At 38.4% G+C, this 27,850-nt stretch overlaps 1 protein-coding gene across 18 annotated transcripts in view; it reads right to left on the bottom strand.

The window, feature by feature from the left end:
* RUSC2 (RUN and SH3 domain containing 2) overlaps window positions 1-27,850 on the bottom strand; it is a 113,177-nt gene that overhangs the window by 64,696 nt on the left and 20,631 nt on the right. For 6 of the 18 annotated variants that reach the window (XM_074196173.1, XM_074196156.1, XM_074196166.1 and 3 more), the window contains 3 exons: window positions 10,423-14,418; window positions 3,937-3,986; window positions 3,483-3,691 (listed from right to left, as the gene is read on the bottom strand). The exons of 1 other annotated variant lie outside the window; for it this stretch is intronic. Coding sequence is in view for 1 of the 17 variants with exons in the window: in XM_074196174.1 (XP_074052275.1) it covers window positions 1,957-2,194 (238 nt within the window). In the remaining 16 variants the exon portion in view is untranslated. 11 more of the 18 variants (XM_074196168.1, XM_074196169.1, XM_074196174.1 and 8 more) reach the window with 10 other exon arrangements.

Below are 27,850 nucleotides of genomic sequence, written 5' to 3'. Positions count from 1 at the left end.
CTTGGGTCTGGCCCTAGAATGTTTTCTTCAGAGGTAAGGATGAAGAATGCAGGGGGAAGCCAGGCTCAAATGATGCAGAAATGGAGCCTCTCAATGACAGCTGCAGGTGAAGGGAGGCAGGAAACTGCAGAAAGCAGAGATCCTTTGCAGGAAGGAGTCCTTTCCCAAGGGTGTGAGTGAGAGGCAGTGCTGAGCTTGCTGTAGTCTCTAGGTTCAGGGCTGCTGCTCTCTTTTTCAGAGCTAACTTGGTGCTGGCAGAAACAGGGATCTGTGGGGCAGGAACTGTCCAGGTCAGGCTCTTAGTCTGTCTTTCCCGAGAGGCTAGTCTCTTGCTTCTGGGCGTGCTGCTGCTGCTGCTGCTGCTGCTACTAGGCCGGGGAGCAAGGCTGGGATAGTCCACCCCCCCCCCCCCAGGCAGTGGACTGAGGCGGGCAGGCTGGCAAGCTCCTGCCCAATTGGTTCACCAGAAGCTCCACTGTAAATAAAGGGCCACAGATGCGCAGTGAAGAGGGCTAGGAGAAGAATCTAGATTGGATTACACAGAGCCTGTTACAGAGAGACCAGAGATGGGAGGAGCAGCAGGAGGAGAGAAGCTGCTGGCATTCATTCACATGCTCCTTTCCCTCAGTACCATCCAGTGCTCAGATGGGCAAAAGAAGCCAATCTTCAACTCCAAGGATCAACTCCCAGCCCCTCTGCCCATGGCAGCAGCACTGACTGCCCAGATAGATGACTCAGCCAAGGTTCTTAGAAAACGGATCAATACCCCCAAGGTCAACATGATGATTTCCAGGGTCAAAGCCCTTTCTCAATTGCATTGTGGGAAATGTTTTTCCCTTTGCCCTTATCTATCCTTTCTTTGTCGTTTGTGACCCTGTGGATTGAATTTTCTTAGCTATGATCCCAGGGTAGTTTGCCATTTCCTTCTCCAGCATGTCCCCATTTAGCAGATGAGGAATTGAGATAAATAAGGGTTTAGTAAGTTGTCCAGGGTCGCACAGCTAGTCAATGTTTGAGGCTAGGTTTAAACTCAGATCTTTCTGTTTTTAGGCCCAGCATTCTATCCACTAAAACTATCTATCTGTCTTTATCTACCCTAGGAGACTTTTAAACCGATCTCAGTTCACTCAGAGGGGCAGAGGGATTTGAGGGTACCTTGCTGGAGATTTTGGTGCCTAGACTCATTTTTTTGTAGTCATTGGGGCCCTTAACTTCTTTTCCAAAAAACCCTTCAATCACCATGGAAGAATAAAAGAACACAAAAAGGTAGGATAGAGTGCTCTGGTCCCCAAAGACAATACAATATAGTTTGGAAGTTAGTGCTTCCGTGGAGTTCCCAGAATAAGGTTCCAGCCTCAGGGGTGGATAAGCAGCAGCATCATTCCCAGTGTATCTATGAGGACTAGTCTAACCCCAATCTGAATTTGGTGTTTGTTGGAGTTTAGGATGAGAAAAAGCTGAATGGGAAAAATTTTCTTCTTCACCGTGCTGTTTTTGCCTATATTTTTTTTAGGTCCTTTTTTAAAAGATTTTTTTTTCAAGGCAATGGCGTTAAGTGGCTTGCCCAAGGCCACACGGCTAGGTAATTATTAAGTGTCTGAGGCCGGATTTGAACCCAGGTACTCCTGACTCCAAGGCCAGTTCTCTATCCACTGCGCCACCTAGCCGCCTTTGCCTATATTTTTTATACATTAAGAGAAGCTTAGAAGAGAATCTTCTAAGTGCCAGTAGGAAAGAATGCCATTTCTTATCTCCCTCCCCAGTTCCATTTTTGGAATAATGGGATAAAAATTAAAAATAAAGCTGTTCAATCATCCTGTAACACCATCCCTGTCCCTACTCCTCCCCCACATATTTAGCTATATAATATAAGGCTCTCTTAAATCCAGAACTCTTTCAAGGTATATAAGAGTTGTGACCAAAAGATCAAAATTGGAAAGCCCATCTTGACATTACCTGAAGTAGTGCATGTTCTTAGATTGGCAACACTTTTCCTGGGGTCTTGAATCAGGCCCCCCCAGTTATGAGGGGAAGGCAACAAATTCCCAATCTGGCTTGATGTGCCCCGTCCAGGCTGTTGTCTGCCCATTACAGCTGCTTGTGAGGCCTTCAGGTTAATAATAGCAGCTCTGATGCCAAATGGGTTGAGAAGACACTGTGGGAGGTGTTTATTTTTACACTCTGGCGTCAGCATCAAGTTCTACTGGTTATTGCCCAAATTCAGGGCAGCTTTCTTCATCAAGACCAGCCCTAGGCTTTTCAAGGGCCACTGGGAACCAGGACAACTGAGTTGGTCTCCAGAGAAAACTGAGTCTTTCTGTAAATACCCAATGAGAAGTAGAAATGAAGATTGGGATGACTGAAGCAGATTCTCACTAATCTGAGGCAGAATTGAGGCTCAGCATCCAGCAAGTTTTGCCATTAGATCTCTGGAGGATCTCAGTTCACAAGTCATTGTTCAGGAATTTTAGTACCATGACCTCTAGTTAAAAGACTGCTTGTGAGTCATACAGATTATTTGCTCAATTAATATTTATGGATTTAATTAGAAAAAAGAATAGAAAAAGGTACTTTGTTTTTACACAGAGAGATCTGTGAGAGACACTAAGGAACTGTCCACACAAGCCTAAGTGGTTATGGTTGTAGGGAAAGTGCTAATATTTTTAAAAAAAGGTGAAGAAAATCTACTAGAGACATGCTTATAGGGCATCATAAAAGAGTGAATTTTGTTCATATTTATTTTGCAAGTTTTTCCTCTACTTATGCAGAAAAGACAATATAGGAAACAAAGAAACACAGTGTTTCTTAATCCTGGGCAGCCATGGCCCATGAACCCACACCTAAAAACTTATCTGCCCTCAAGGGTCAGAGATAGAGCCCCACATTTCTTGGCTTACTATATCAAAATATTGAAGCTCCCTGTTAGAGAATCCTCCTCCAATTCTCACCAGGTAGAGTTGTGGGGCTGCTGGCAGCTGAAAGCCAGAGGGTCCTGCTGACGAGTCACATACATTGTGGACACATAACTCTTGGGGAATGATAAAAATGCACAGCACACCAGGCAGGAATGAAGGAATGCAGCTGTGAGCACATCAATGGTGACTACCAGACTTTCCACCCACAGCTGATTCACCACCAACATAGAAACAACAAGTAAACAATTGGAGTAGTCTGAGGGGTTAAGGGGCAGGCACTCCATGAAGGTTTTCTGACTTTCAAACAACAGGAAAAACAACATAACCTCGGAAACAACCAAACTTCTATGGAGATATGGATTTGACCTCACTTCTGCCTGAATGCTAGCCATGCCTAGGATAGAGGCATGGTGCCCAGAAGAGTGAGCACTGGTTTAAAAGGCAGGAAACTTGATTTCATTCTTGGCTGTTCCCCCGGTCTCTCTTAGGAAACTTGGGGCTTGATATCTGTGATTCTGAGAATAGTCCATGCCCCAGCTTCCCCTTCAATAAAATGCAACAACTCACCAGCCTCTCAGAACTGTAGTCCAGATGAGTTGCAGTCAAACTTGAAGAACAGCAAGGCAGGCTGCAGATGAGGGAAGAGACCTGCTCTACCAAGGCAGGTGCTTTCCTTCTTTAGTGGCTGCATGCTAGGAGGCAAGGCTGGACCTCACAGTGCTCTTTTCCTTGGGATTCTCAGATCTCTTCATAAGGAAGCCTCTTATGATCTATCTCTAGGTTGGAGAGCAAGTAGGTAAGTCTCGGGAATGTGCATACTTATAATCCTAGTATGAATCAACTACAACTACTGAAGGATAATGGATATTTCAATTCAATTCAACAAGCATTATGCCAAAGCCTGCAGTCTCTTACTGGGCCTTCAAGGACAAAAAAAAAAGCTTTTGATGGTCTTTAGGATATGGGTTATAATCGATGTACAAATAAATTTAAGATAATTTGAAGAAGGGAAGGATCTTACCAATTAGATCTATAAAGGAAGTCTTTGCTGAGGTGAATCCAGAATTGAACCTAGTAAGAAGAAAAAGATTCTATGGGACAGAGATAAGGAGATAAGAAAGGACACTCTGGGTACTATAGGAGATGGCTATTGCAAATGCACATATAGAAGAGATGAAATGATAAGTTTAGGCTACAGCTTGTAGTCCAGTTTGGCTGGAATGTGCTGTGTGTTCTGAAGGGGAGTAAATATGAGTTAAGGTTGACTGTAGCCAGTTTGTAGAGGATCTCTTTATGATGAGTACTGTTCTGGACATGTGCAATATGAGATGTTAACTGGACAATCGGATGGAGATATCCTACAGCAGGGAGTTGGTGAAGTGGTATTGGACTTTAGGAGACAGATGAAGCCTGAATGGATTTGAGAGGTAATTAGGAACCCAAGAGAGACTGTGTAGTGAGGAGAAAAAGAGCACTACGAATAAGCCTTTAGGTATATCTGTGCTTAGGGAAAAGCTGGAAATATTAAAAAAAAAAAAGGGAAATTTCTCCCTTAGCTTGCTCTATGGAAGTTCTCAGTACTTCCCAAGGTGGAAGAGTTTTCCCCTCACTCTTCCTCCTCCTTTACCTAAAGGTCCTATGATAATGACCTAAACTTCAGAAGATTCAGCATTTAGCCATAAGATTCATAAACAGACTTTGTCCAATAGGCTGAGACAATATGTTCAAATGAAGAAAAAAATTGTTTTTCCCTAGTCAGGGTATAAGCAATTTTATGGTTTGAAATTTTTAAGTCAACCTCTATTCTTTTTTTTCCTTTTTTTTAGGTTTTTGCAAGGCAATGGGGTTAAGTGGCCTGCCCAAGGCCACACAGCTAGGTAATTATTAAGTGTCTGAGAACAGATTTGAACCCAGGTACTCCTGACTCCAAGGCCGGTGCTTTATCCACTATGCCACCTAGCCGCCCCTCAACCTCTATTCTTAATCAATACATTTTGTTCCTGTTTAAGTTATTTCACATACAATAAAAATTTTATAAATTGTCATCGAAGTGAGCTGAATTTCCTGAATGCCTGAAGAGAAATGACAAATTTGCCCATAAGGGCATCTATGTACCACTCTGATTTTATAAACTCCAGAAGCTGATAGTCTTCTTAGAGATTGGCTACCACTTTCTGCCAGCTAAAAACTATCTCTTTTCAGAAAGAGTCCCTAGGATTTTGAGGTCTTTGTATCTAAGGCCTTTTGACCTTAGTCTTCGCCAAAGTCTTGCTCCTGAAAAACCTTGAGTAAAAAAGTTCTTTCCCTTCTTTAAAGTTGATCCAGAAATTTCAGAGGCAGTTCCCTGCTCCCTCCCTGCTTTTTATGGAGGGAGACATCTAGGAATGTGTCTGGGTCATTCTGGGAGGCTGTCTGGTGGAAAAGACAAACCGGCTCATTTCTCTCATACAAAGAGCTTCAAAAAGTGCTTCTGGAATTTCACTTATTGCATTATCCTCCTGGAGTGTAGACAATCGCAGTCATTTTGGTGTTTCTATTTTTGCTTTTAAACTATCACTCCTCAAACCCAAGTCATTTTCTGAATTTCTTAAGGCAATGACCAGGAAATCAAATGTTCCATGGAAGAGCAGCAGCATCTGGTCAGGAGTTAAGGTAGTACCTTTTCATGGGGTGGAGCTAACACAAAATGGTTGAAAATCTTGTCTGAGAAGTTACTTTCTCCAAAATAAATAGCTTTATCTCTATAATCTTTGAAAGCCTCTGAACAGAAATGTAGGATAGGCTTCAGATCATAGGCCATTTTCTGGTACTAATGTGAAGGTTTATTATAACCTAACTCTGACAGGAGAAAATAATTACTAACTCCCTTGCTCAAAAACCCTCAATAACTGTTAGCTGTAGGATAAAATATAAAAATTCTTCAATATTTGGTCTTTAATATGTCTTTTTAGTCTTTCACATTATTCTCCTTTATTCTTTCTACATTCCAGCCAAATGTGATTACTGCTAGCTGATCTCAAAACTCAAACATTTCATCTCCCACCTCCATACATGAGTAAAGTTGTCCTCTATACTTTTACTATACTTTCTCCTTTGACTTTTCAGAATTCTCATATTCCTGCAAAGATGAATTTAGGAGCAACTTCCTCTTAGAGGGAAGTTCTTCCTGATCCTGTGCCCCCATCCCTTTGCTAAATTTGTCTTCTCTCCTCACTGTAATGGAAACCTGGAGAACAATCTCTCCCATTGAAAAATGGCAGCTGCTCTGCATGTTATATAGTCTTGGAAAGTTACTTATAATCAATCAATCAATCAATCAGCATTTACTAAATACCATGTGCTGCCAGACACTCTGCTAGGCACTTGGTATACAGATCAGTTCCTGCCTTTTAGGATCTTACAATCCAGTAGGGATGATGACATAAAAATATAAATATATTTACTATATACAAAATATCACTGAATGATAAGCATGAGCATGTGCACTGGCTCCTTTCTACTGGCACATCTACAGTGAAGGACTTTCACCTTGGGATGCATCCCCTCTTTCTGGTATCTTGGTCCCTGTGATGGCAGTCCCCAAGAGGGCTGGTCTCAGGAAGAGCAATGTACAGTACTCAGTAAACTTTAAAAGGAAAGGCAATTATCCAGTCTCAGACAATAATAATTACCTAGCTGTGTGACCTTGGGCAAGTCACTTAATCCCATTGCCTTGCAAAAAAACAAAAAAAAACACACAAAAAAGAAAGGCAATTTCTATAGTAACTCTTTCTCTTCTCATCTGTAAAGTGTGTTAAGACTCTGAGTCTCTCCTTTGGATTTCCATTGGCAATGCCGGTAGGGAAGGGGCATTTTCTTCTTTCCTTTGCAGAGATGGTAGCTACTTGTTTATGACAAGAACAACATGTAATCTGTCTGGGTGAATCCAAAACCAGCCCTTAGGATCCCAGCTGCTTTTTCTGTTTTATGCTTTTTTCCTTGAATACAAATTACCAAACTATTTCTAGCTTGGCAACAACTTGTTATTTTGAGAAGACCAAGCTTCTGGACCAAGAAACTATTTGCCCAGTAGGAAGTGATTTCCAGTTTTTTGGAGATGACCACTGTCAGGAGAATAAGCCCAAGTCAAACTTGTCAGAATAGACAGGTTTTATTGAATTGCTTGGGCAGGGCAGGGCTAAAATGAAGATGGTTTTCTGTGTTCACCGTCTTATAAAGTGTTTTGAATTTCAGTGTTTTAAGTTTTAAGTGTTTCCAGAAGAGTATAAGAGCCTTGGGTTACTGAGTCATGCTTTAGGCAGATGTCAATGTACACTTATGAGTCATTTGTATTTTAAGCATTTCTTTTGTGGTATAGGAAATAGCTGCCCTATACCTCATCTGTTTTATATATTATGTTTCTAGAAGAGACTCTATTAATTTATTCTGGGGAAATCTTAAACAAATCTAAGAGCTTTTCCCAGAGGCTCTTTACAGGGAACAGAAGGAGGCACAGAGTGCAAGATGAGTTTGTTCCACTCTGTTAAGAATTAGGCATACTCAGAACTGAATCAGTTTGTTATGATCTCAAAGCCAGGGTTGCTTAGCATGTGTGACCCACTCCATTTCACACACACATACACATACATATTATATATATATGTATATATATACATATACATATACATATATATATATATATATATATATATATATATACACACACATACACACAAGGTAAATGGGTATAAGAGGGAGAATCACTAGCAGCTTAAGGGGACTGGAATGACTCCATGTAAGTGACATTCAATAAGGTGACCAGTTTGGCTCTACCTAGTGAACAAGGGAAGCACTGTGAAATAATGCTGGAAATGTAGGTTAGGGATTAAGGTCTTTAAATGCCAAATAGGGGTATTTAAATTTAATCCTTGAAGTGATAGAGAACTACTGAATAAGGAAATGACACGGTCAGACCTGCCCTTTAGGAGAAATACTTTGGCAGTATGTGGATGATGAGTTGGAGTAGGGAAAGATTATGAGACTGAAAACCAATTACAAGGCTAATGCAATAGTCCAGGTGAGAGGTGAATGAGAGTCTGAAATAAGGGAAGTAGTTATGTGAATAGAAAAATGGGCATGGATACGTGAGATACAGTAAAAGCAAAAATATTGAGATTTGGAAAATGATTAGATATGCAGGACGAGTAGGAGCAAGGAGTCGAAGATAAATCAAGATTCTGGGACAGGATGACAGGAAAGATGGTGTGTCTTCAATACATAGTCAGGATGTTATCAAAGGCAATTCTTGAAGCCTTCTTGACTTAGGGCGGATCTTAATCCTCTATCTCATACTGTGTTTCTAATGAATACTATATGTTTAAATTTCAGAAAAACACATTTCATTCAATATTTTTTATAGCCCTCAACTGGAATCTGCTCCATCTTTCAGCCTGACTTTCATACTAATTATTCTTTCTTAATGGTGATTCTGGTTCACTTTCACTTGTAGTATATGTATACTCTGAGAGGCTACTAGGCTTCATGAATATTAAGTCAGACTCATATTCAAAAAGACCTTAGTTCAAGTCCTGCCTTTGGATATCTAGTTGTATGGCTCTGGCAAGTCTCTTAATTCCACAGTATCCCAAGCAGTTCTCTAAAACAACAAGTTGAAGAGTAGCACTAATCTACCTACCTTGGTACATTCATTTCCTCATTGGGAATTCCCAATAAAATTTCCAATTAGTTGCTCATGAATAACATTTTGACTAGAAAGGGGAAAAAACCCTCAAAATTTAGGATCACAAGATTTATAGGTAGAAGGAATTTTAAAGATGATTTAATTCAACTTTGTCATTAGAGAGATGAAGAAACTTGATCACACATGAAGTAAAACAGATGAATTCTGATATAAAGTCCTCTGTGAATTGTGCTTTTTCTGCTACATCATATTGATAAAAGTTACTAATCTATTAGGGCTTTAGGCCTAATAAAAGTCCATGAGAAATAGAATTCAGGGAACGTAACTCCACTGCTGGAGATCTATGATAATAAACATCCTACTAAGGGAGTTTGAAGGAAGACACATAACTCTCCCCCTGCAGAGAGACTTAGTCGGGAAACAGCTTCAAGGAACCTGACCTCTGTCAGCAAAGAAGAGAACTGGTTATAACTGGAAAGAGTACTATTCCTGGCAGTCAGGATTTTTGAAATCGTCCTACTATAATAATATGCATTTTAAAACTGTTTATCAGCAATATAGACTTCCTGATACTAATAGGCTTAGCAGCCAGGAGGATGATTGTATCCAAGTCTCTTCCCTTCATTTGTTTTGTTCTGTGTATGGGTAAGGTAAGTTCCTGTGCATATTTTTATCCCACTTGCTTCATATCCCAAATAACTAATAATAATGTTGGAACATGTGCAGATAAAACCTGACATTTTGAAATTCCATGTTCTTTTCTGAATTCAGGTTTAGGGAGGTAGAGAACAACTTGACTCAAATCAACTGCAGAGGTCAGTAATGGTGCAGCTAGGCCTAGAGTCTCGTTTTCCATCCTATTGCTCATTTTAGCTTCTTCTTCCCCCTAATTCTTCACAGTTAAGTATTTTACAAAGTACTTTTGTATCCATTCCCCTACATTTGACACTGACAACTTTATGATTTGGGTTTTTGAGTTCTCAGATTTTAGGGTACCTTATAAGTCTGAGTTTCTACTATTATAGCTTGTGAGCCTCCAGTAATCTGGTTGCCTTTAACAGTCAGGAGTCACAATTAACTGAAAATAAAGATATTTAGTAAGATAGTATAGGAAGAATGGGGAGTCAGGTGGCACAGTAGGTAAGAGTATCAGGTCTGGAGTCAGGAAGACTCATCTTCCCATGTTCAATTCTGGTCTCAGATTTGTAGTTGTGTGACCTTGGGCAAGTCACTTAACCCTGTTTGCCTCAGTTTCCTCATCTGTAAAATGAGTTGGAGAAAGAAATGGCAAACCACTCCAGTATTTTTTTTTTTTTTTTTAGTTTTTGCAAGGCAATGGGTTAAGTGGCTTGCCCAAGGCCACACAGCTAGGTAATTATTAAGTGTCTGAGGCCGGATTTGAATTCAGGTACTTTGACTCCAGGGCTGGTGATCTAGCCACTGGACCACCTAGCTGCCCCCACACCCCAGTATTCTTGTCAAGAAAACCCCAAATGGGGTCATGAAGAATTGAACACAATGAAAAACTACTAACAACAAAGTAGCTACAAAACATTTCCTTGATTGATATGGGGCACACTCTTCTACAAATAAAAATTGTCTATGGAACACTGGGCACAGACTTTGAGTACAATGATCATGAGGTGCACAAACACAAACACACACACACACACACACAGCCAAATCATTTCCACTCCAGGAGTGCACAGACTTGGTATTCTGATTCTCATCAGACTGTCCTCATGAGTTTTCCCCTTGGACATTGCATTTATCCAGGTTAGGTTATTTAATTGAACTCACAGGGTCCTGCTCTCCTCTCTCTCTCACCTGCTCTTGACTGCCAGGAATACTTCTTTCTCTCTCCCGTTATAACCAGTTCTCTTCTTTGCTGGCAGAGGTCAGGTTCCTTGAAGCTGCTTCCAGCTTTAAATGACAAAGTCTCTCTGCTGGGAGAGAGTTATGTGTCTTCCTTCAAACAAAACATTAATTGAATTATACATTCTTGAAATAACTGCAACCACAGGACAAAGGTCTCCTAGGTGAGTAATTTCATTACAACCATGGTACCAAGGCTGATGGAATGAAGGGGGATAAATTCTCTCCATCTTGCAAGAGCATACTGCACAGTTTTTTTGGACTAGAATGATTCAAACTCTTAAACAGCTGTCATATTCAGTTATTTAAAGCCTCCAGGGGCAAGTTCAATTTTTAGCCTGATTGGCCAATAGTATTACTTCTGATTCATTCACAGAAAGGGATAACAAATTATTTATCTGTCATTATATCAACTGATCTGGGGTGGTAGAAAGCAAATCCTCCTCCCAAACCCCCAACCCTGGTTTTATACGTTCACATGTTATGTAACTTGTGAGGCAAACAGGACACATTTTATTCTCTATTCTTATTTTACAAATGAGAACACTGAGGTTGAGTAACAAGTCACTTAACCCTATTTGCCTCAGTTTTCTTATCTGCCAAATAAACTGTAGACTGAAATGGCAAACCAGCCTAGAATGTTTGCCCCCCAAAACCCCCAAATGTGGTCACAAGTCAGTCATGACTGAAACAACTGAACAAGAGTAGTAGGAAAATGAAATATACTGTGACCTGAGATTTCTAGTTTCCCTCTAATTAGTTTAGATGGAAAACACCTTGATCAACACAACATACAACCATGATTCTAGAAAGCTAATCAAGAATGGTGTCTAACTTCTGACAAAGACATTAATTTGGATCCTGGCTCTTATAATAACATTTATTATTTGTGTGATTAACTCTGGACAAGTCACGTCTTTGTGAGTCTCAGTTTTCTCATCCATAAAATGGGAATTATCTATTTTATAGGGTTGTTGTATCATATGAGATAATGTAAGATGTTATGAAAAACTTAAAATGCTATTAAAATATTATCATGGTCTTTTTCAGTGTTAAATCTATTATCATGGGTCCAGCTAGATGGGAGAGAACTCTTTTGACAAAGATTTATATTCTGTAATTTTATCAAGTACACCATGGGGAAGGGAGGATGTCACTGATCAGGGATTGCCCTGCTCAAGCCTTTGCCATAATTTTCTCCTTTATGATAATCATGTCTGTTGCCTGTGATTTTCTAGTAGACTTAATTTTTTTTAAGCTTTTTTTTGCAAGGCAAATGGGGTTAAGTGGCTTGCCCAAGGCCACACAGCTAGGTAATTATTAAGTGTCTGAGACCGAATTTGAACCCAGGTACTCCTGACTCTAGGGCTGGTGCTTTATCCACTATGTCACCTAGCCTCCTTGAGCAGCATTACTTTTAAAACTTCTCAAACTTCTCTTATGGAATTCTCATAAGCACCAGCAGCACATTCATTTTAATATTTTTTAGCAGTAACAAAACTTAGTTGTTTGAGTATGGATTTAATTTTTAATTTTTGGATCTAGGCCAAAATAATTCAGACCCAATTCTAGTTAGGAAAAAAAAAAGAAAATCAAAGGCAGGATGGAATCAACTCACTCATCTGGATCCTGGACTCACTTTATCCTAAACTTTGACTTTTCTGTCTGCCTTAGCTCTATCAATTTTTTTCTGATATATGGAACTAGGACTAGGTCACTACCATATATTTATGCAGTTTCTCATGGTACTCTGATCTTCCTCTCTATTCAAATCTAGGTGTGTTTCAACAGAAACACATTTGGAATTTTTCCAAAATAAATTGAGTTGAAAGGAAAAGGAACTAAAAATACAAAAAGACAAGTTTACAAAGAATGAATTTCTTAACTATAGATTGGTCTGGTTGACTTAGTTTATGGAATTCTCAGTTTCTTTTTCTAATTTCAGCTTTATTTAGATTGAATGCTAGACCAAGTTTCATGTGCTCAAAGCACAATCAGGTTGCCGTAGGTGGGATTATCATTATTTACAAGATCAGTTTTTTTCCTTGGCTACAAGGCCATTAATTATCTCCTCTGGCTCTAGGTTGCACACTCTCTCCACCATGGAACTTTTTAGTCCTCTTGGTTTTCGAATGCCTAGATAAGGAAGGTGCTTTCCAAAATATGTTCCTTGGATGTCATGTCATTCCTAAACTGATCCTGGAGTCATATACAGTGGAGGTGTTAAACTCATGCTCCACCGCTGCCAGAGCCCAGAAAAATTCCTGGAGTGTAGTCCAAATAAGATTAAAATGTATAGTGGGAAAAGTTTAACAAAATAAAAATACATCATAGGTAATGTTAATTTCTGGTTTTCTAAATCAATGTGTGCAAGTAGGGATCCATTTCTATTTGAGTTTAGCATGACTCCTTTACTGTAGTTTACTTTTCCTAGTAGTTCTTTCCATACTGTTCTGATCCATACTGTTCATTCCACCTTAACCCTTAAAAGGATTAGATTGTGAGCTCGAGAGCAGGGACTGACTTTTATTTCTGGTATTTCCCATGTTGAGCACAGCACCTTGCACATAACAAGTATTTCACAAATATTTACTGATTTGAATGGATGAATGAATGGGATGAATAGCATGAATCATGGGATTCTTTAGCTAATTCTAACTTTATTCCAAGTCTCCATCTCTGAATCCTGTCAGCTTCCTTCCTACTTCCTATGGCAAAAAAGGAATCTCCCAACAGACCAATCAGTCCACAAGCATTCACTAAGTTCATACTGCATATCAGACCCTGTACTAGGAATACAAAGAGGTTCAAAGAAAGGGCACATTAGAGACATAGACTTTATTGGGGGGGGAAGGAGACAAGTAGTTATAAATATACAGGCTAAACAGGAGGCAGTCTCAGAGTACTGTACTGTACTGAAATGAATGACAAAGAAAAGCTTCTTCCAGTAGGTGTGACTGTATGTAGTCAGGTTTAGGACCTTGGCTTTTTCTCTCTCCCTGTGCAGCTCTTATACTGTTTAAATTATCTTAAATGAGATTCAGAGTTGGGATCCTGTGCTCATTCAGGTATTTTCCTTTAACCCTGATCCAGAAATGGGATATGTGGGCACTTGGGGAGGGCAGGTGGAAGTAATTTTGGGAGATGACTGGGCAGAATTTAAGAGTACTTAACTAGTTTCTTTTAATGTTTGCTATGTATATAAAATCCTAAGTAGCCAGAGTTAAATGACTACATTCTCTGAATATGCAGAGGTTCATTGGTTGAGAAGGGAAATTCCAGATGTGAAATGTTGGAGAAGCGATATATTTTCTTTTCTTTTTTTTTAGGTTTTTGCAAGGCAAATGGGGTTAAGTGTCTTGCCCAAGGCCTCACAGCTAGGTAATTATTAAGTGTCTGAGACCGGATTTGAACCCAGGTATTCCTGACTCCAGGGCTGGTGCTTTATCCACTGTGCCACCTAGCCACCCCAAGAAGCCATATATTTTCCTACAATTTTTCAATAATTCAAAATTATATTTCATCATCTCTTGGTTTAGACTCTGTCTGGTCACTTTGATTTTTTTTTCCAAGGCAATGGGGTTAAGTGGCTTGCCCAAGGCCACACAGCTAGGTAATTATTAAGTGTCTGAGGCTGGATCTGAACTCAGGTATTCCTGACTCCAAGGCCAGTGCTCTATCCACTGCGCCACCTAGCTGCCCCTTGTTTGGTCACTTTGAACAGATTCATTTGAATCTTTGTGGCCTCAGTCAAACTGAGACCAGTTAAAGATTTTAGCTTGAAAAGGTCAGTCTCCCACTGCATCTAGGCCCACCTGGATAGTACCTGGCCATGTAACCAGAAGGCTCTGGAGTTTGAGAAAGTGAGGTTGGTGACTTCACACAGCTCTCCCTCACTTAGATCCAATTCACCTGTATGTTATGGCATCACTTCCCTGATGTCCTCTTCTAGAACAAAAGTCAAGCAAAATAAAAGTAGCAGGAACAATTACAGGTTAGGCAACTTCTGTTGACCACTGTGTTTGCTGCAGTTTTTTTTTTAACTTATTTATTTATTTTGAATTTTACAATTTTCCCCCAATCTTGCTTCCCTCCCCCCCAGCCCCCACAGAAGTCAGTCTGTTAGTCATTACGTTGTTTCTATGGTATACACTGATCTAAAGTTGAATGTGATGAGAGAGAAATCATATCTTTTAGGAAAAATAAAGAATAAGATATAGCAAAATTACATAAGATAACAATTTTTTTTTTAAATTAAAGGTAATAGTCTTTGGTCTTTGTTCAAACTCCAAAATTCTTTCTCTGGATACAGATAGTATTCTCTATCACAGATACCCCAAAATTGTGCCTGATTGTTGCACTGATGGAATGAGCAAGTCCATTAAGGTTGATCATCACCCCCATGTTGCTGTTAGGGTTGTACTGAAGTTTTTAAGGAAGGTTATTCCTTACAGATGCCAGAGAAACATGGATAGGACAATTGATTGGTAAATTAAATATATTATCATTAAAATATACAGTCACATATTACACTACCTCTTTGGATAATTTTGGATTAATTCATAATAATTTTCTAAAGGTCTAATAAGGGATGCAGCACATTAGCCAATGTAGGCTGCTACTGCTACTCCAGCACTGTCCCCCATCCATGATCCCCCTCCTTCTTGTAGATACCTAAAGTGAGAAAAACATATACAAAGAACCCAGCCACATAGGCTGGGTTAATTTTTTTCTGTAAAGTTAAGGAAGCCATCCTTGTATCTTGACTTGTCCAAGGGACTGAAGCTCAAAGTGGTAATCTTTCCATGCTATTATTAAGTGGATTTCTTTTTACTAATGTCTAACTAGTGAATTGACCTGAGTCAGACCTGGTCTAAGTAGTGGACATCTCATAAACTCAGAAAGGCAGAACACAAAATTAGAAAGGTAGAACCAGATCAGGGATGGCCCAAAAACCAATTTTTGATATTCAGAATTTATTATGTAGGAAATAAGGAATCCCTGAAGTTTCTGAACACATATATTATTCAGGAGCCCCCTTTTCCCATTCAAGGGAATGTTTTCCAGACTTAGACCAAAGGAGACTGTCGTCAACAGACCTCTAATGATAGTAAGATAAGTGTTATTTCCTTACAGGTTGATACTTTGAAATAATTTTTGGGGGCAGCTAGATAGCACAGAGCATTAGCCCTGGAGTTGGGAGGACCTTTGTTCAAATCTGGCCTCAGACTCTTAATAACTGCCTAGCAGTGTGACCTTGGGCAAGTTGCTCTTAAACCCATTGCTTTAAATAAATAAAATTAAAAAAATATCATTTTGGGGGTACAAAATGTGGTCATGTATGAAATTAGTTTTCTTGAGTGGTTTATAAACAGAAGATAATTCCAAAATGCAAAGTTCCTAATCCTTTTTGATCAACAGCAGCATTTTTAGAATAAACTGATATCCTTCAAAGGAAACATGCTGAAAAACATCACTCATTTTGACATATACGTTTTGATGTGTTTATTAAATTTTTCTTAATTTGTAGTACAGTTTATATATGGCTTACAAATACCAATAAGTTCTTCATTAATATATATCTATCTATATCTATATCTATATATCTATATCTATCTATCTATCTATCTATACATATACACTCTTTAATCTGGGAGTCTTACTAACGATGTCCAGACTAGCTAATTATCCCTCCAAATAGACTGATATAGGGAATAAATACATTGGATGGCATCAGTCTACTATCTAATATAGAATGCAGATTTTCTTTAGCAGCTTGGCAACCAATTATTTGTCCCATCTTTCCTCTTTACCTTTAAACTGACAAAACAGACACCAGTATTTGCATCTTTTTTGAAGTGATGGAAACATCATCAAAACCTGTTCATAAGCCCTTGGTCAAACTGGAGAAATCATATAACTAATAATTATGTGGGCATGTGAGTGATTCACCAAATACCTTCCAATTATGAAGTTTCCTAATTGTCTGAATATAAGCCTGGGATTGTGGGATGTTCCAGTGGACCCAATCCAAAACACTCTGATAGGTAAATTCCATATTGGCAATGGTTATTCTGAGCTTTAAATATATCAATTCTCTTTAGGATTTCTAACCCAAGCCTACAGGGGGTCAATCCACATATAAAGAGCTTTAGTTAAATATTAAATCAGAAAGACATGGCTGTCACCAGTCTAGTATTGAGTAGTTTTCTTATAAAAATTTCTAATTATCTTACTCCTGGTGTGGTATTTCTTAATTTGAATGTTATTTTTCCCTCAAAGCCTAGAAAACTCAAATTTGTTGGTATTGAAATGTATGACTGATAGGAATTAAAAGAAAAAGAGGGCACAGGTGTCAGGATTGGATAATCAGTTATGGTAGTAGTGGCAGAAAAGGGACAGCCAATTAAGGGTTAGGTGTGGCAGAGCTTCTAATGCAGGAAGCCAAGCAGGCTCAAGGGCTAGAGATATCTATTGTTGAACAGTGTCTTGCAGATAGAAGGAAATTAAAAGTTTAGATAGAATTTAAAGTCCTGGGGCCCTGGGAAAAATTTCCTGAATTAGTTGCAAAAAGGAAATGGAAAACCTGTGAAACTGATCAAAATCAAAAAAGGTCAAAATTCCTCCCTGAGCCTTTTACATCTTTCCAATGGCAAAAATACCTTTAAGGCTGCAGCCTATCAAGCATCTGAGAAACTCAGGTTTACTAAGACAGGCTAATTAATAAAATGAAAAACTTTGAGGTGACTTCCTGGGTGAAGCCAAGATGGCAGAGAGAAGCTAGGAGGGCAAAGGAGCTTGGATTACAACCAATAATCAACAACTAATGAAAAGGGATTTTCAAATTTACCTGAAAAAAGACTAGAACTAGAAAGAAAATTTGATCTTCAAATATAAGGCTCAAAAAATGCACAAAAGGGTAAATGGAAAGGAAAAAAATGCTAGTCAATAAGAATGTTGACAGATTTTAATTCCTGAGAATTTTATTTCTATAAAGACAGTTGAAAGGACTATACTTAGAAGATGTTAGTATAAATTGATAATAATGTGATGACACATAACTCTGGAGAACTGTATTTCTATTAGGATAGTTGAACGGAGTAAACTCAGAGGGTATGGGTATAAGACAGGTATTAAAGAATTAAAACATGGGGGAAAAAGGGATTATACTGGGAGAAGAAGGAAGAGACAGAATAGGGTAAAATATCATATGAAGAGGCACAAAGGACCTATTTAAAGTAAAGAAGGAAGAGTGTGAGCTTTGAGTGAATTGTACTTTCAACAGATTTGGCTAAAAAAAGGAAAAAAATTCTCCATTGGGTTAAGCAATTTATTTTAATTACAGGGAAGTAGGAGGGGAAAGGGGAAAGAAAAGGCTGATAGAAGGGAAGACAAAACTAGGAGGGAAAAGGAGGAAGAAAAGAAAGGGGGAACTGATTGAGGGAAGTGGTAGTCAACAGTGAAACACTGGTAAGGAGGGATACAGTGAAGGGAGAGAGAACTAGGATAGGATGGAAAGTAATAGAGTTGGTAGTCATAACTGTAAAAGTGAATGGGATGAACTCTCCCATAAAATGGAAGCAAATAAAAGAATGGATTAAAATCCAGAATCCTATAATATGTTAATTATAAGAAACACAAATGAAGCATAGAGATACACACAGAGAATATATTATGCTTCAGCTAAAGTTAAAAAAAACAGGGGGTATAAAACCTATACTTAGACCAAGTAAAAGCAAAAATTAAAAGAGATAAAAAAAGAAACTACATCTTTCTAAAAATACCACAGACAATGAAGTAATATCAATACTAAACATATATACACTAAGTGACAAAAGCATCCAAATTCTTAGAGGAGAAGCTAGATGAGTTAAAAGTTGGACATAGACAGCAGAACTATACTAGAGGGGGATCTCAACCTCCCTTACTCAGAATTAGATAAATCTAATAAGAAAACAATCAAGAACTGATTATATATATAATGTATATATAATATTATATGATATATATATATATATATATATATATAAAAGGGCAATGGAAAAATAGATTAAAAATTTATTGGAAACTAAAGAACCTAGTTTTAAAGAATGAATGGATTAAACAATAACTTATAGAAATAATAATTTCATCCAAGACAATGTCAATAATGAAAAATTATGAGAAGCAATCAAAGTAGTTATTAGGGGATACTTTATCTTTCTAAAGGCTTGAATAAAATAAAGAGATCAATGAATTGCACATGCACTAAAAAGTTAGAAAAAGAACAAATTATAGTATACCAGTATACTAGTCTTAGTCTTATACCAGTATAAGACTAAAAGATAGTCTTATGAAAAAAAATAAACCTCTGGTTAATTAAATTTAAAAAAGAAAAAAACCCAAATGACCAGTATCAAAAATGAAAAGGATGAATTTACCACCAATGAAAAGGAAATTAAAGTAATAATTCAGTGCTATTTTGCCCAACTGTATGCCAATAAATCTGACAATCTAAGTGAAATGGATGAATATTTACAAAACTAAAAATTGCCTGAATTAACAGAAGAGGAAATTATATATATATATATATATATATATATATATATATATATATATATATACATATATATATATGAAAAACATAAACTCCATTTCAGAAAAGGAAACTGAACAAGGCATCAGTTAACTCCCTAAGAAAAAAATCTCCAGATGAATTTATAGAACAATTAATTCCAATTCTATAAAAACTTTTTGAAAAAATAGAAGTTCGGCCAAATTCCTTTTACAATACTAATATGATACTGATACCTAAATCAGAAGAATCAAAAGAGACAAAGAAAATCACAGACCAATCTCCCTAATGAATATTGATGCAAATTTTTGAAAAAAAAAATTAACAAAGAAATTACAGCAAGTTTTCACTAGGATAATACACCATGATTAGGCAGGATTTATACTAGGATGTTTAAAAATTAAGAAAACAACCAACATAATTGATCATATCAATAACAAAATGTACCGAAATCATTATGATTATCTCACTAGATACTGAAAAACTTTTTATAAAATACAGCATCCATTTCTTTTAAATACATTAGAGAGCATAAAAATAAATTATAAGTATCTATCTAAAACCATCAGCAAGCATTATATGCCATGGAGATAAACTAGTCTTCTCAAAGAATCAGGGTGCGAAATAAGGTTACCTTTTATCACTACTATTTTTTAGTATTGTACTAGAAATGTTAATATTAGCAATGAGAGAAGCAAAAGAAATTCAAGAAATTAGAAAAGGTAATAAGGAAACAAAACTCACTACATAAATTACTTATTCAGTATCATTACAATGAAACTTCCAAATAATTACTTTATTGAGTTAGAAAAATAGTAACTAAATTCATATGAATGAACAAAAGAGCAAGAATATCAAAGTAATTAATGAAAAAAATGCAAAAGAAGGTGGCCTAGCCATACCAGTTCTGAAATATAAAGCATCAATCATCAAAACTGTTTGGTACTGACTGAGAAATAGAGTGGTGGATCAGTGAAAAAAATTAGGTGCAAAAGAAACAATAGAAAATGATTATAGTAATCTGCTGTTTGATAAAACCAAAGATTTCAGTTTCTGCAATAAGAATTCACCTTTGATAAAAACTGCTGGAAAAGTGTAAGCTAGTATAACAAATATATATATATATATATATATATATATATATATATATACACACACACACACACACATATATATATATATATATATATGTATATAGAGAGAGAGAGAGAGAGAGAAAACACAATCAAATTTATAAAAAATACAAATCATTTCCCAATTTATGAATGGTTAAAGGATATGAAAAGGAAATTCTTAGATGAAGAAATTAAAGCTAATTAAAGTCATATAAAATGCTCTAAATCACTGATTAGAGAAATGCAAATTAAAACACCTCTGAGTAAAAGAAAAATGATCAGTGTTGGAGATATGGGGAAATTGGAGCACTAATGCACTGGTGGAATCATGAACTAATCCAACCATTTTGGAGAATTATTTGGATTATGCCCAAAGGGAAATAAAACTGCATACCCTTTGACCCAGCAATATCACTACTGGGTTTATATTCCAGAGATCATAAAAAAAAGGGAAAAAAAACCTCACACGTACAAAAAGATTTCTAGCAGCTCTTGTAGAGACAAAGAATTTGAATTAGAGGGAATGCCCATCAATTGGGGAATGACTGAACACATTGTGATATAATAATGTGATAGAATACTATTTTGTAAGAAATCATGAGTGACTTGGACTTCAGAAAAGCCTGGAAAGACTTGCATGAACTAATATTGACCAAGAGAACACATACACATTATCCACAACAATGTGAGATAATCAACTATGATGGACACGGCTCTTCACAGCAGTTCATTGATCAAGGACAATTATAAAAGACTTGTGATTGAAAATGACATCCATATTCAGGGGAAAAACTACAAAGTCTGAATGTAGACCATTGCATACTATTTTCACTTTTTAAATTTGTTTTTGTTATTTCTTAATATTTAATATTTATTCTCATTTTGTAGAAATTTTTTTATACCTTAATAAAATATTCTTGTTTAAGAGTAAACAAAATACCCCCTCCCCCCAAAAAACATAGACTCGCTTGAGTAATAAAGCAAAGGGGAGAGAAAAAATTAAAATAAAAAAAACCCAATAGTAATAATTGTAGGTATGGCCAGGTGGAGCAATGGACGGAGCACTAGCCCCGGAGCCAGGAGCACCTGAGCCCACATCCGTCCCCATGCGTGACATGCAAGCCACCCCAACCCCACTGCCCCGCAAAAACCAAAAAAAGGAAAAAAAGAAAAAAAAAGACCCCAAATAAAATAAAATAGCAATAATACTAGGGGTGGCTGGGTGTTGGACAGAGCACTGGCCCCTGAGCCAGGAGCACCCGGGTCCAAATTCGGACCCAGACACACAACCATCACCCTGCCATGTGGCCCCAGGCAGGTCACCCAGCCCCATTTGCCCTGCACCACCCCCAAAATAACAACAACAAAAAATGTGCTTCAGTCTTTGTTCCAACACCAACAACTGAGTTGCAGGTGTATTACACTCTCCACGATAAGTCCAAAAAGCCATCTCCATATTTTTCCACCTTTGCCATTGCTGATTGCAGCTCCCTCCCCTGCTACCTCTCCACCACCATGCACTATTATCCTCTCTCTCCCCTCACTCTGACTCTGCTGTAGGGTAGTTGAGCGGCGCAGCAGACAGATCCCTGGTCCTGGGGCCAAGAGGCCCTGAGCCCCCCTACCACCCCCTAGGCCCAGCATCCACCTGGCGCCATGGTCCCGGGCAGGCCATCCAATCCCAGCCCCCCACAAGAAGCAAAGAAGAAAATGTGTTACATCCAACCACTCTCCCCCCCCCCATGGTCCATCCTCTCTCCCATCACTCTCATCTCCCCCTTCCCCCTGTCCCCCCCACTCCACTCCAGATGCCCACACCCCATTGAGCACACACACACACCGTTTCCTCTCCCAGCCACCTCCGATGAGAGCAAAGATTCCCCCACTCCCCCCGTCCTACCCCCCTCCACATCACTGCAATAGCTCATTGCAATAAAGAAAAATCCCACTATATGAAATATCTTGGCCTATTCCCCCCTCTCCTTTTTCTTTCTCCCATTACATTTCAATTTTTTCTATTGACTCCATTTTTACACAATATTTTATCTTCAAATTCAGCTTTCTCCTGTGCTTCATCTATAAAATCTCCTTTACCTGCTGTATTAATCGAGAAAGTTCATATGAGTATTATCAGTGTCATTTTTCTATGCAGGAATACATGCAGTTCATCATCATTAAGTCCCTCATATTTTCCCCTTCTCCTCCATGCTTCACCTGAGTCCTGTATTTGAAGATCAAACCTGTTCAGCTCTGGCCATTCCAACAGGAACATTTGAAAGTCCCCTGGTTCACTGAAAGTCCATCTTTTTCCCCTAGAAGAGGACGTTCATTTTTTTTTTTAGGTTTTTGCAAGGCAAGTGGGTTTAAGTGGCTTTCACCAAGGCCACACAGCTAGGTAATTATTAAGTGTCTGAGACTGGACTTGAACCCAGGTACTCCTGACTCCAAGGCCGGTGCTTATCCACTACGCCACTTAGCTGCCCCATGAGGACATTCATTTTTGCTGGGTAGTTGATTCTTGGTTGCATTCCAAGCTCTTTTGCCTTCTGGTATATTATATTCCAAGCCCTATGAGCTTTTAATGTAGTTGCTGCTAAGTCCTGTGTGATCCTGACTGCAGCTCCATGGTATTTGAATTGTGTCCTTCTGACTGCTTGTAATATTTTCTCTTTGACTTGCGAGTTCTGGAACTTGGCTATAAATATTCCTAGGGGTTGGCTTTTTGGGATCTCTTTCTCAAGGGGATGGGTGGATTCTCTCCATTTCTATTTTGCCCTCTGCTTCTAGGATATCAGGGCAATATTCCTGTAGTAATTCTTTGAAAATGATGTCAAGGCTCTTTTCCTGATCATGACTTTCAGGTATTCCAATAATTTTTAAATTATCTTTCCTAAATCTGTTTTCCATATCAGTTGTTTGTTCAATGAGATGTTTCACATTTTCTTCTAATTTTTCATTTTTTTGGTTTTGAAGTAATGAGTCCTGATTTCTAGTAAATTCATCAATCTCCCTGAGTTCTATTCTTTGTCTGAAGGATTTGTTTTACTCAGAGAGTTTTTCTTACCTTTTTCCATCTGGCCAGTTTTGCTTTTTAAAGCATTCTTCTCCTCAATAACTTTTTGAACTGTTTTATCCATTTGACCTAAGCTGGTTTTGGATTTCCTTGACTAGGCTGCTGACTTCATTTTCATGTTTTTCCTGCATCTCTCTCATTTCTTTTCCCCGTTTTTCTTCTAACTCCCTCATTTGATTTTCAAAGTCTTTTTTGAGCTCTGTCATAGCCAGATCCCAATTTCTGTTTTTTTCTTGGAGTCTTTAGATGCAGGAGCTTGTGTTTCCTCATCTTCAGACTGAATATATTGATCCTTCTTGGGACCATAGGTAATGTATTTCTCAATGGTGTTCCTCTTTTTTCTTTGCTTGCTCATTTTCCCAGCCTAAGCCTGTTTTGGGGGTGCTTCCTGAGCTTTTGGGACACTCCCACAAGGATCTCAGTATGTGAGGCTCTGTCTTCCCTCCTGGTCTGTGAATGACCATGCACCCCCATCTGCCACGGGGCTGAGGTGGGGGGAGCCTAGACTGTGATCAGGATCTGAATGTGTTCTGAGCCCCAGAGTCTTGTTCCAGGAGCAGAGGACAGAGCTCTGCAGTCTCTCTTCACTCCCCTCCCTCAGCTCAATGGTCTCATGCCCTGGGGGCTCCTGCTTAAGGGCTCTGACTGCTTCTGTTTCCTGGATCTGGAATGCAGTGGTCAAGCTGCTCACTGTGTGCCCTGAGGGATAGACGCTCTGGCAGAGGTCCCCCACTGTTCCCCCAATTTGTGCCCAGTGCTCCCCAGGGCATAGCTCAGAAACTCCCCTGCTGCTGTGAGCCACGGCTCCCAGTGCCCTGGGGCTGCCTCCAGGAGGCTGAAGTTCTTTTGCTCTGGCAGGCCACCCCTCTGGCCACCGCCCCTCCAACCCTGGGGAGCAGAGCCTTTCTGCTATTTTCCAGGTTACCTTGAGTAGGAGAACTGCCTCACTGGGTCCCTCTGTGGGTTCTGTCTCTCGAAAATTTAGTTAAAGTCCTTAGTTTTGAAGATTTATGAGAAAGCGTGCCTAAGATAGGATCCACTCTTGTCACCATCTTGGCTCCGCCCCCTATTTCTTTCTTTATCATGGTTATTTTCCCCTTTAGTTCTGATTCTTCTTTCGCAACATGGAAGTGAGTAATCTGACAATGTACTCCATGTACATTCTTGTTTAACATATTTCCATTTTAGTCATGCTGTGAAAGAATGATAGAACAAGAATTTTTCCAGTTTGGCATACAAATGGCATTTGTGGGGTGTTTAGTAGTTATTTGATATGATCTGTGAAGATTACATTTTGAAGTAGATGACTATATCCTGCTCTAGCAAGTGAACTTTTGAAAGGAGGCAGGTATGTCACAGAACAAATGTTATCACTTTATATTCATATTGTCTGAGTTGGATCATAACCCGTTTTCCTGCATCTCTGGGAGGGATTTGTTTTAGATTATATGTTCCAGTCAAGTATAGGAGACCAAAATATGTCCCCATAATCATCACATTAAAGGATTGTTGTCAAGGCATACTGAGTTCACTGATCTTCACAAAGGACAGCAGTTCTTCTTTAGGCATCATGGATGGCTAGATAAGCTTCTACTTCCATAATACTTTACAGAAGCTCTTTTCTTTTCTTGCTCTGCTACCACCCTAGTCCAGGTTTCGTTTCATCTCATCTCTTGTGAATTATCGTAATTTTCTTTTTTTTTTAAAAGAAGTGATTCTTTTATATAACATTTAATAAAACTTTTGTGGTTCATAGGATAGATCTAGGTTCAACCCCTCCCTCAAATATCTGTTGTATATTGTATGACCCTCAGCAAATCACTTAACCTCTCAGAATCACAGCTTTTCATCATTTTTTAAAATTTAATTTAGTATTCTATTTTTTCCCCAGTTACATGTAAGAACAATTAACGTTCATTTAGAATCATAATTTCTTTACCAGTAAAATGAAAGGATTAGAATAGATGACTTCTAATATATCTTCTAATTCTGAATCTATAACCATTTTTTCTGAATACAATCCTTTCTCAGTTCTAATCAGCAAGCCATCCCTTGTACCAAAATGAAAAGGAAGAAAATAAAAGCAGTCAGTCAACTAGCATGTACTACATGTTAGGTGGATAAGTACGTGATGTAAAGATAGAGTACAGCATCTGAAGTCAGGAAAACCTGAGTTCAAATCCAGCTCCATATACTTACTAGATAGATGTATGACCCTGGGCAAGTCCCTTTACTCTGTTTGCCTCAGTTTTCTCATTTGTAAAAAATAGGCTAAAGAAGGAAATGGCAAACCACTCCAGTATCTTTTCCAAGAAAATTCCAAATGAGGTCATGAAGAGTCAGACACAACTGAAAACAGAGAACAATAACAACATGCTGGGGATATAAAAAAGGGCAAAAGCTCTTATGGAGGTTACAGTGCATTGGAGGGGACAACATGCAAACAATCCTATACAAATAAGACATATATAGGATGAAATGGAAATAACAATAAGGGAAGGGAACTAACATTGGGGGAGGGGGGAATGAGAAAGGTTTCTTGCAAAAGATCGGCCCTTAACTGAGATTTTAAGGGTACCAGGGTAGATAAGAGGCAAAGATGAAGTTGAAAGTTCCAAGTACAGGAAGACAGCTATTGAAAATACCCACAGTTGAGAAACATTATGTCTGTCTTACCTATGGAGGAGCAAGGAGGTCACTAGATTTATCAATGGATTGCAGAGTATATTGAGGTAGGTGAGGGAGTAAAGTATTAAAAAACAGGAAATAAACAAAGGGATCAGGTTATGGAGAGCTTTAAAAGTCAAACAGGCAAGAAGGAACCACTGGAGTTGATTATATAGAGAAATGCTCTGATAACACTTTTAACTATGCTTTAGGAAGATAAATTTCACAGAGGAGTAAAGGATGGATTAGAATGGGGAGGCCTGAAGCAGGAAGATCAACCCCAGGCTACTGAAACATTCCAAATGTGAGGGGATATGAGTGTGTACCAGAGGTAGTGTCAAAGTAGTATCAAGACAGTGTTAAAGAAGAGAAGGGTAACAGTAAGAAGATAAGGATAACATTTTTTTTTTGCAAGGCAATGAGGTTAAGTGGCTTGCCCAAGGCACACAGCTAGGTAATTATTAAGTGTCTGAGGCAGGATTTAAACTCAGGTACTCCTGACTCCAGGGCCAGTGCTCTATCCACTGCACCACCTAGCCGTCCCTTAAGGATAACATTCATTCATTCATTCATTCATTCATTTATTTTAGTTTTTGCAAGGCAATGGGGTTAATGGCTTGCCCAAGGCCACACAGCTAGGTAATTATTAAGTGTCTGAGACCGAATTTGAACTCAGGTACTCCTGACTCCAGGGCTGGTGCTTTTTCCACTGTGCCACCTAGGCGCCCCAATATAACATTTAAATTAGGCATTGTGGTGATTAAGAGTATGTGATAGTAACCCTGGTGGTAATGGGGAAGTTAGAGGCTTGAAAAGAAAGATCAGTTGAATTTGGGCCATGTTGAAATGATGATGTCTATTGGATACTTTCAAGATACTTAAAAGGCAGTTGGAGATGTGAGACTTTAAGTCAGAAGACAGTCTAGAAAAAAAAAAGTCTAGATAAATCTGAGAATCATCAGCAGAGAGAAGATAGTTGAATCCAACAATCACATAGATGGTGTTTGAGAATAATGTTCTATACCTGTGATCTCCCACCTCTGCAATGAAGGGAGGAAAGTGCATTTCTCACTTCTTTTCTCAGCCTAAACTTGGCCATTATATAATTTTTTGCATTGTTCTCTCTATAATATTTTTCTAACTGGCTTCCTGCTACCAATAGTGCCTCTATCCAAGCCATCTTTTACATGGCCAATCAAAATAATTTTCTTAACACACAGGATTCACCAAGTCATTACTAAGCTCAAATGCCTTTAATAACTTTTTGAGATAAAAGACAAATTCTTCAGCCTGGCAATTCATGCTTTTGATACTTTGGTTCTAACCTACCTTACCAATTCCTTTATGTTCCAGCCAATCAAATAAGAATATTGGCTATTGTGTATTCCATCTCTCTTCACAGAGGTTGCTTTTAAATACATTTCCTTCTCATCCTAAACCTGTTGAAATCTTTGTGCTTCAAGATTTAGCTTAGGTTACTCCTCCCATGAACTCCTCCTTTCCTCATACCTCCCAAGTAAAAGTGATCATTCCCTTCTTAAATTTTCCTAAAAAATTTTGGTTCTTTCCTCTATTTGACATTCTAGTTTGAATCATATTTATATCGAAGCTCTGCTTCTTGAGAACAAGGATTCTGTTGTCCATCTTTATACTCCCAGATTAGGAAAAATTTTGGCTTGTTCAATTGAAGAATTCTTGGGGTGGGGTTAATGGTACAATTTATACAGGCTAGAAACCCAGCCAGTTCTCTCATCAAGAAAAACTCTCTGGTGATTAGAAATAGCTCAAGTTAAGAGATAAGGCCATTTGCCAAGCCCCCCCCCCCCCCATGTCCTTCTCTTCATCTCACATTATCTATTTCCTCTCCTTCATTCATTTTACATATATGGTGGTTCTTTTTGTAAAATCAAGCCCCAGTTCATTTACAAAATGATCTCATTTAATCCTGTCTTCTACAGCAGATTGCCTGTT

The sequence above is a fragment of the Macrotis lagotis genome, chromosome 8 (assembly GCF_037893015.1).
Source record: "Macrotis lagotis isolate mMagLag1 chromosome 8, bilby.v1.9.chrom.fasta, whole genome shotgun sequence".
In the NCBI taxonomy this organism is placed as follows: Eukaryota; Metazoa; Chordata; class Mammalia; order Peramelemorphia; family Peramelidae; genus Macrotis; species Macrotis lagotis.
Note: the sequence above shows the minus strand (reverse complement) of the source record. Positions and strands in the feature narration are given on the sequence as shown.